The sequence below is a fragment of the Poromitra crassiceps genome, assembly GCF_964638095.1.
Source record: "Poromitra crassiceps genome assembly, chromosome: 5".
Taxonomy (NCBI): Eukaryota; Metazoa; Chordata; class Actinopteri; order Beryciformes; family Melamphaidae; genus Poromitra; species Poromitra crassiceps.
Window position 1 is genome coordinate 2,138,110 of NC_139642.1, and position 10,627 is coordinate 2,148,736.

The 10,627-nt window shown below is 42.9% G+C and overlaps 1 protein-coding gene across 1 annotated transcript; it reads left to right on the forward strand.

Annotated features, from left to right (window-relative positions):
- Positions 1–1,607: 1,607 nt before the first annotated feature.
- LOC310777409 (nuclear factor 7, brain-like) lies at positions 1,608–3,017 on the forward strand (the record flags this gene model as incomplete). The annotated part of the gene is made up of 1 exon (XM_083637739.1): positions 1,608–3,017. The coding sequence occupies one exon, from the start codon at positions 1,608–1,610 to the stop codon at positions 3,015–3,017; it is 1,410 nt and encodes a 469-aa protein (XP_083493865.1).
- Between the last annotated feature and the right edge of the window lie 7,610 nt (positions 3,018–10,627).

Genomic DNA, 10,627 nt, shown 5'->3' on the forward strand with positions numbered 1-10,627 from the left:
TCATACGATTTAATCGAATCACACGCATGCACGCGCACACACACACACACACACACAGTAGCGCTGTGCACTCGCAGCGGCAGTCTCTCTTCCTCTCTGTCAGTATGCGCTGAGCAACGAGCGAACACACACACACTCCATCTCTCTTTCCTTCTCTCTCTCTCTCCGTTTCCCTCCCTCTCTCTCTCGCTCTCTCTCTCTCTCTCGGAGGAGACCTGCAGTCCTGCAGGGACCCGCCCACACAGTCCGCGGGAGAAAATACACTCTAAAATCGAATTGATTCTCATGACTTTTGTCATGACTGTCAAACCTAAATTTATATACTTTGCGACATTCATCATCGTTCAAATTTGGCTGGTGGCTTATTAACATAGGTTCCTGTGATGTGATGAACTCAAAATGCTAAATAATAAAAAAAATATTTCTGGTTTCCAGGGACTTTAACTCATTGAGTGCCAATGACGACAATCGTCGTCAATTGCTTTAGTAACGTAGAGTGCCAATGACGACGATTGTCGTCAATTGCCTTTTTTGACGGTGGGACGTGGATCAAAGCCTAATATATATATATATTTGGGGCATGTTGAATGTGTATAACCTATTTTACAGAACCCTTAGGTGGCGACAGTGCTCTCCAGATTACAGAAAGGCGAGGAAAAAACAGAGAAGAAGTCGTTGGGGAAACGGAAATCGCATCGCATCCGTATGCATCGATATGCATGAAGCATAACGTTAGCTGTGCCTGCAGCAGCCAATCTGCTGCCACAATTGAGCTCCTCCGTGTCCGCTGCGACAGCCCATCCGCATGATCAGCCGTGGAGTTGTTATTATTCTCAACTGGAAGCATGGGAGCTGGTGACAAACACACGTGGAACGCTGTAAAAAAGCTGGATGTAGCGCACCCTTCACTGTGCACAGCAAACGCAGCAGAAAGCCACCAGAGACACTCCCACGGAGGAGGGGTTTGCAGTTGAGGGGGGGGGGGGGGGGGCACGCAGAGCAGCACACAACACTGACCCAGATAGACCCAGACAGCAGGACAGGATTGGCAAACGCAAGCCAGAATATCCGATGCCCACCAGCAGCAAATCAAGACCAGCAAGAAGCTGCAACCAGCAGCGCACGCAGGGGCCAGCGCTGCTGGTTGCAGCTAAAAAATATTATTCTGCCAAACAAAATTCCCTGGCCTTCACTGTTTTATTGAAGGAAATTATTTTTGAGGTGTGACTACATCAGAAAATATTAGCTTCAGAGTCAGTGATGTGCTTGAAATGTTTAATTTCACAAAAGGCTCATTATCTCAGCTTCTAGAAAAAAACTGCTGTTTTTGGTTAAATCAAGCTATCTTCTCCGGCTGATAACTAAAGAACGGAAAATGATATCAATAAACCTGTTTTTGCTGATGATAGAAGAGAGTCTCATCGTTCTTTGTGCGTGTTCGGTGTTTACATAGTAATATCACACAATATTCTGTGGGCCTCGAGAAATCACTGAAAACGCTCTGAAACTCGCACTGGGAGCGTCCGTTCTCCAAAAGTGGCTGGCACTCAATGAGTTAACATATCTTATCTCTGTCTGGTTTGTTTTCAGCTTCACTCAGAGAGAAAATGCCTTCCACATCAGAGGAGCATCTCACCTGTCCTGTTTGCTGTGACATCTTTAAAGATCCTGTCATCCTGAAATGTAGCCACAGCTTCTGTAAAGCCTGTCTGCAGAGATGGTGGACAACGAAACGCGTGCGAGAGTGTCCAGTTTGTAGGGCTACATCTTCACAGAGAAAACCACCATGTAACTTGGTGTTGAAGAACATGTGTGAGGCCTTCTTACTGGAGAGAGATCAGAGAGCTTCAGCAGAGTCTGAGCCTCTCTGCAGTTTGCACTCTGAGAAACTCAAGCTCTTCTGTCTGGACCATCAGCAGTTTGTGTGTCATCGCTGTCTGGATTCAGAAACACACACCAACCACACAATCAGATCCATTGATGGAGCTGCACAGCATCACAAGAATAAACTCCAGGAATATCTGAAGACTTTAAAGGAGAAACTGAAGATGCTTAATGAAGTTAAAGGAAACTGTGATCAAACAGCAGCACACATTAAGGTCCAGGCCCGACATACAGAGAAGCAGATTAAGGAGGAGTTTAAGAAGCTTCAGCAGTCCCTTCAAGGGTTTCTACAAGAGGAAGAGAAGGCCAGGATCAATGCACTGAGGGAGGAAGAGGAGCAGAAGAGTCAGACGATGAAGGAGAAGACTGAGGGTCTGAACAGAGAGATAGCAGCTCTTTCTGACACAGTCAAAGCCATAGAGAAGGAGCTGGGAGCTGACAATGTCTCTGTCCTGCAGAACTACAAGGCTACAGTGGAAAGAGTCCAGCGCCCCCTGCTGGAGGATCCACAGCTGGTCTCAGGAGCTCTGATAGACAAGGCCAAACATCTGGGCAACCTGAGCTTCACAGTCTGGGACAAGATGAAGGAGATGGTATCCTACACTCCTGTGATTCTGGACCCAAACACCGCCCATCCAGCATTCAATCTGTCCGAAGATCTGACCAGTGTGCGATGGGGAGAGACACAGCAGCTTCCTGACAATCCAGAGAGGTTTGACAGAGATATATCAGTCCTGGCCTCTGAGGGCTTTAACTCAGGAACTCACAGCTGGGATGTTGAGGTTGGAGACAGTCCATTATGGGGACTGGGTGTGTTAGCAGACTCTGTCCACAGGAAGAGAGGCCTATGGTCTGGATTATGGGGAATATGGTTCTATGATGGTAAATACAGAGCAATCTCCCCATCGGGTCCAAACACTGATCTCACCATGAATAAGCTCCAGAGGGTCCACGTGAGACTGGACTGGAACAGAGGAGAGCTGTCATTCTCAGATCGTGATACTAAAACACACATACACACCTTCACACACGCCTTCACTGACAGACTGTTTCCATTGTTCACCACTGGGGTTCATGGAACTCCTCTGAAGGTAATACCAGTGAAGGTCTCTGTGATAGAACAGCCCAGTTAGAGAGAGAGAGAGAGAGGGGGGGAAGGGATAAGGCTGCAGGGATCTTGCACATTGAACCGTCTCATAATAGGGCTAAAGTAATTCAGCAGCACCGCCATGTGGCGGTAATCTGTAATTACATCACAGAAAGGGGTGAGAATGCATGGCATTCGAAGTAACTCCTGTATTTGCAACACACATTTGGAACAAGTTACGTATTGATTTGAAAGCATCCCTGTTATTTAGCCCCTTATCACTGCCACAAGCACAGACAGTTTGTCAATGAAAGTAAAGCATATATTAATGGACGCTTTTATTCTAATTTAGGGGCACTCACAAAATTTGATCCAGTAGTGTGAATGTTATCCCCCCAAAAATGGATAGTTTTCTATCATGTAGCCTACTGTTAAATAGGCCTAGTAGTTCATTTTCATACTAATACATGAAAGTACTTTGTAAAGATGTACATTTGAGAAAAGTTGAATCTTGTATGCCATAGGTATGTTTTGTAATGCTTTAATGTTTAAGTTAATATTAACTTAAAGTTAGTTAGTTTAGATTAGTTAGTATTAATCTTTCTGTGTTTTGGTTATCATTGAATAAAAAAAGTTCTTCACAACATTGCATATGATTCACAACATCTGATGACCAGTCGGATGTTTATTATTGTCAGACACTCCAGCTTGAAGAACGCACGCTGTCACTGCATAGGGATATTGCATAATAGTTGTATTTTCTATCAGGCAACTTGGATTTACAACAGTATAAGTGGAAATGAAAACGGGTACAATATGAGCTCTCAGACATTTATGAAATTGTTTCCCACAACTCCCCTCATTCTCCTCAACCGAAAAATAATCCACAAGACCATTTGATGAAGTTTAACTGTTTACTGAGACGAAAAGGACAAAAAACAGTACAGAAAATATGTCCATTTCCAAATCCTCGGTTAGAGAGGGAAAAAGAGAGATAGAGAGAGAGAGGTCAAAAAACTGTGTGGCTCCACTCTCTGTTCTGTTTGACTGCCACACCCCCTCCTCCCACCAGCATCAATTTACCCAACTTAAAGTGACAGTGTACGGTTACTCCACAACAACAGCAATATTCAACCATGTAACTTTATGCCTTTTAAATTATCCACAGACTCTATGAAATTACTGCAGCAACGTCTGTAAATACATTAACTGTAAATACTGCAAATATCAATCAAATTACTTTTAAAACAATGCAGTCTAACTTACTGATATTTTAATTATCAACTTCAATTATTGCCTTTTAATTAGTCACCCATTAATGAATTGCATTTACGCTCCTACACTTTTAATATGGAATTCCAATATATACGCTTATGTCACATAGCCTATGTGATCACATACTGTATGACATGACATTTTCATAATCAACATTTATTTGTCAGTATGGGAGCTGAAACTAGGCGTTTCCTTTCAATCTAAATTTTGCATCATTGCTCTGCTGGGTGAGTCTGGAGCGGAGGATTTCTGGGATGATGGTGTTAAACACCGAACTGAAGGAACCTTGCATATGTCCCTGAGGAGTCGAGATGTTGCAGTATGTGATGCAATCCTATGTTGACTGCATCATCCACACCGACCTGTTTGCCCGGTAGGCAAACTGCAGGGGTCCAGCAGGTGTCCTGTGGCGTCCTTCAGGTGGGCCAACACCAGCCTCTCTGAGGATTTCATGACGACAGACGTCAGAGAGACGGGCCTGTAGTCATTTAATCCTGTGATGGAGGCCTTCTTGGGAACTGGGATTATGGTGGAGCTTTGAAGCAGGAGGGGACTTTACACAGCTCCAGTGATCTGTTGAAGATCTTTGGGAAAGTGGGGGCTCGCTGGTCAGCACAGGCTTTCAAGCAGGATGGAAACACGCCATCAGGGCCCGGAGCTTTTCTAGTCTTCTGTCGCTGAAACAGCTTCCTCACATCCTCACAGATTTCCAATGCAGGTGGGGGGGGGGGGGTCAGGGGGGGGGGGGGTCAGGGGAGAGGGGAAGGGGACTAGGAGGAACAGGGGAGGGGTGGTAGCAGGAGCTGGAGAGGATGGCAGGGTGATGGTGGGAGAGAGGGGACTAGTGGCAGGGGGGGCGGGGGAGGGGATGGCCGGAGTAGCAGAGAGGGATGAGGTGGTGGCAAGGGGGGGAGAGGGGAGTGGGGTGTGAAAGACTTATCAAACCGGCAGTAGAATCCATTCAGTTGTTCTGCAAGCTGAGGGCTCTCTGCAGTGAGAGTGTTGGTTTATTGTAGTGGGTGATCTCCTTAAGGCCATCTGCGCAGGAACCTATTTCCCACAAGGGGGGCTGAAGCATATACCCTGACCTGCGCGGCGCGCGAAGCGTGCACGCACTTGCGCGTGCACGCACCTTGTGCGAGCATGCTGCGGCAAGTAGGTTGGCACTTGCACATTGTCTTAAAACTTGCAAGGAATAGCCTAATATTACAGCACAATGGCTCTAAATAAATCTTGGTCAGCATAATTGTAACTAACAAACACAAACTGTAGGCCTATTAGCTATCATGCTTTATTCCATCTATCACAAACATTCCCACTGAATCCCACACATCATGCATTAGCACTGAAAGGGAAAAGACGGTAGGCTAAACACATGGCTATTCACTTTTCCACTTTTCTCCTTTAGCGGACATTTCAAACTGTCATTTTATAGAAAACCACACAGTTAAGTTCACATTTAGAACGAATTTGAAGAGAGAAGAGAACCCAGACAGTTGATATGAACCACAAACTATAGATTTTTTATTTTATTTATTATTTATTTAACTCGGTCTCTTCAGTCAGCGGATTTACATTCTGAGTGTATCTTACTCCAGTTTCAAGTCTCTCTCTCTATCTCACACACACTCTCATACATTCGATTCAAAGCTTTCTTGCGCTTTGTTGCGCTGTCCTCGGTGCTGAAGTTTCCCCAAACACTACAAAACAAAAAAAAGGGGCTTTGGCAGTGACGCTGTCCGTGGTGCTGAAATCGATAGTCTGTAGTCGTCAACTTTAAAGCTGTTAGAATAGCGCAGCGGCAGACGGGAGATCACGGGAGTTTCGCCAAGTGAAAATGTAGGGCTGGGGGTGGGGGCTGCGTCAGGAAGGTGCAGGGGCTGAGGCCGCCACCAGGGGGGGCTGCAGCTCTCCACTTCCAGCGCCATTGCTTATGGCCTCACCACACTGATGCTGGGTCATTGTCTGACAACCTGTTTTTCATGTTTTCTTTTTTTATCAAGCTTTATATCTCCAAGCCCAAGTGACAGCAGTGTTTGAAAGAAGAATCTCAGTCCTGGGTTACATAGTAGCACACAACTACCATAACTTTCAGATCACAATGACTTTTATTGCCACAGTATACAAGATCACAATTTGTCTATTCAGAGATAAAGAAATAGGAAAAACAACAAAAAGACAGTCACAACATTGCAAGTGCAGTCCAATATCTATATATAAATTTGGCAATGTCTGTTCTCTGTTAAATGTTTGTCCCACTGATGATGTCATCAGTGATGTCAAAGGGGGCATACACACACAAGGAGGCATTGTGACATCACTGATGATGTCATCAGTGATGTCATAAGACTGATGATGTCATTAGTGATGTCATAAGACTGATGATGTCATTAGTGATGTCATAAGGGGCACACACATACCCACACGTATGTAAACTTAAGGGCAATAACATTTTGTGAGCAACACACAATAGGGCAGGCGAGGCCATGCAGCACCCGAGCTGCGGGTGAGGCCGTACTCAAAATGGCTTCTGTGGTAGTTCCCGCTACAATAGGTGTTTTATTTGTTCCAGCGTGGTGCACATGTGGTGCAGAACATGTAGCAAAGGGACAGAGGAGGAGCAATCGCTGATGATGACTTCACCAACATCAGATTTTCTGCCAAAAAGTTTTTAACCATTTCATTTCATGGTACAAGATGGTCATTTTACATGTATGGGGGAATCAAAAAACAGTGGGCTACTTGTGTTTGCTGGACATTCATACTTTTCTATTAATGACTGCAGTTAGTTATAGTATAGCTGAGGCTATAACGTTACTGTGGGTCATCTAAGAATTTGTTCATAACCCTGATGTCAGCAAATGCAAAACAACCATTAAATCAACAAGCATGAGATTGCAGATGACAGCATATAAAATCAAAGGTTATGAGATCATACTTCATATAGGCTAGTTGAACTTGCAATTGCAAAACGTATAAGTTTGTGAGTTATTTACTTATTGCACAGAAATGAATGCGTATTTTTCTTGTCACTCTAAATTTCATCACTTTGTTTCCTCTAATTATTAAATTCAAATGTCACTCTTGGTGTTACAATAAGATGAATTAAAGTTCACTGTAAATGCGTATATTAACCCTATTTTTTTTATCACTATGGTATATCACCCTTGATCAATTCTCATGAATCTTTATAATATTTTTCAAATATTTGTCTAGGCTATTCACCTTATGTAGCACCGCCCACTTGACCCAGTTGTGTTATGACTTCCTGTTCAAAATACAGTCTGTTTTATCTGGTCACTGGTACTGTACTGTCACAGGAAGTGTAAACACAATAGGAAGTAACTGGCTCACCCCTGTCTTGGAACATAAGGTGAATAGGCTACATACGTGCACTGTCAGAGTGGTGGCAGCGTTATAAACCATAGACCAGACTATGAACACATATAAACACAGTCTACAGTAAACTGCTGTCTGTCTGACCACAGACTGTAGAAAGAAATGGAGATGCAGGATAACCAAGCGAATGTGATTGGATGAACGTTTGACACTAGGGCAATCAGAGACAGAGAAGGGCAGGTCATGCCTTCACCATCCTGGGAAAAATCTGGCCTCCAGGCCACACTAATGAGGGGTTCCAACTTCCATGATTGGAAATGGCCCCTGTGAAAAAGGTCTATACCGGCCACATGCTGTCTTGTGTGTGTGTATTGGGGGGGGGGGGGGGGGGGGGGGGGGGGGATTTCTGATGTTACAGAGGAAATGCTTTGATCATAGGGGACATCAATCAGTCCTGAATCTTCATGCTGGAGTGATAAATGGAAACTCTTCATATCTGCTCAAAGACTTGGTATGCGTTCATTGGAGATGTCAACAGTCCCACGCAGTGAGACCTCACATAGAAAATCACCACTGTCATTCAATGACTCAGCAGCAGTGGCTGAGCTGAAGCACAGGAGCCTTGTGGGACAGTACAGGTGATGCCTTCATGAACTGCCAGAGGACTGAAAAGGAGCAGATTTCCCTCATTAGGAACAAAGTTCAACAACCACATTTGATTCGTTCCCACAGCAATTTCCAACACTGAAGGCTTCATTTCATTTCTCAAAATGCTAAATGAAGGATTTTCAAGGCCTGTGCCGAGCCTAATGTTGGCCACACTCATTCAGTGTACCTTGTCAGCAGTGTTAATTTTGTTGACTACAACTAAAACTAGACTAAAACTACCCTTTTTCACTGTCGAAAACTAGACTAAAACTGACTCAAACAAAGTTGTGATGACAAAGACTATGAGGAAATCTATTGATATTTTCGTCAACAAATAAAAACTAGAAGAAAATGTATAGGGAGGGACGAATTGGGAAGAGATCCAATCAGTAGAGAAAAAGAATAAGTTAAACACTTAAATATGTGTCTGTATTGCACATTCAAACCTTAATACTCCATAATAACAGATTAATAGATGTTTCCAATGAGTTTGAAAATTCTAGAGAAACATGTAAATAATGCATTACACTTAATCTAAGCCCGTTCTATTTTAGTCAACTAAATCTACCGTAGATTTAGTTGACTAAACTAGGCTAAAACTAAAACATTTCAGATAACTAAAAATATGACTAAAACTAAATGGCATTTTAGTCAAAAGACTATGACTAGAATGAAATAAAGATTTGCTATCAAAATTAACACTGTTTGTCAGATCATAATTCTCAACTGATGCAGCAACGTTATTGCAAATGCAAATATTTCAGCAGGCCTTTTTGAATGGGCCACTGTGACCTATACATCATGAACACATTTCAACATTTAGTGCATGAACTTTATTCTATGGATGCTTTTGTAAATCTGACAAGGCCTAATGACACCATTAGCAGATGGGATGGTGGTTTAACAGTTGATCCGATATAGAGAGCCAAAGTGAACATCACTTCTTGCTTCAGCACTGTACCAGAGATTTTCATCCGCCATTTATTTTCCCATATACATTTCGTAAAATGCTTATAATTTTTTTTTACTTGGTCAAACCAAATGGTTCAGCTACATTTAGAATCGGGAGAGACCATACAACATTTCACTCGGACCAAAACTTAAAAAAATATTGTCGAAAAAAGATTTTAATGTTTTGGTCTGAGTGAAATGTTATGTTGTTTCTCCTGTTTCTAAATATATCTGAACCGTTTGGTTTAACCAAGTAAAACTATTTGTATAAGCATTTTACGAAATGTCTATGGGAAAATAAATGGCGGATGAAAATCTCTGGTACAGTGCTGTAGGAAGTGATGTTCACTTTGGCTCTCTAGCATCACAGTGATGAAGGCATGCAGTAGAAAAGGAAAAATAGACAGAAAACACAATGATGCGATCTGGCCAGAGATATACCCACCCACTCATTTGATTCCATCTGCAACAGGATCCCAGGAGTCTAGTCTGTTTAAAGCACTTGACAGGCAGCCGATGGGAGGCACAGCTGAAACCAAAGAGAGCTGCAATGAGTGAAAAGGCTCCAATCAGTTGTCATGGTGGTGCCATTTTTACCCTTCTCAACATGGTCATACTACTTTTTGCCACTAGAGGGAGGCAAGCGCTAACAAAGTCAGTCTCACAAAAAGGAACATGAAATAAAATTCAACAATTGCTGCAGAATGGCATGCATTTGTAACAGTGCGTACGCAGCAACTTTTTAATAAAATTATTGTCAAACTGCTCACTCAAGAGTTACATGATGAGCAGTGCATAGACTGGCCCGGTTACCACTGGACACACTGCTGTAACTGTAGGCAGAGGTGAAAAGAGTACTTACAAATCCTACTCAAGTAGGTATTGTTACTTTAGTGAAAATTAGCTCAAGTACAAGTACTAGTCCAGGAAATTACTCAAGTAAGAGTAAAATAGTAGCCTATTTAAAAGTACTCAAGTAAAAGTACATTTGTGTTACTTTAAAAACGTTTTCTATTTAAATTATTTACCCTAATACATTTCACCAGGCGAGTTTCTAGGGTCTCAAGACATTTGGGGGCTTAGCCCAGCCCTCTTTAGTGATGCAATTTGAAATGAATAGTGAAAAACTAGATCAGTGGTTCTCAAAGTGGGGTCTGGGGACCACCAGGGGTCCTTGAGATTTTTCCAGGCAGTCCCCAAGCTTCAGCATTAGCCTTGATTGACAAACAGACAAGGAACCTATAAAGAAGGAAAATACATCACATATCAGAGCGTTCAAATTTGCAATCTGTGGAAGCACACAAATACTGTATGATGTTTTATAGTGGGACTTTCCATGCCTGCCCCATTCACTTCAATAGAACTGTCCCCACAGTCTAGCCCCAATGAAAAATGTGAACGCTGTAATGATAGTGATGTCTCTTCCTTCTATACAGTAGGTTA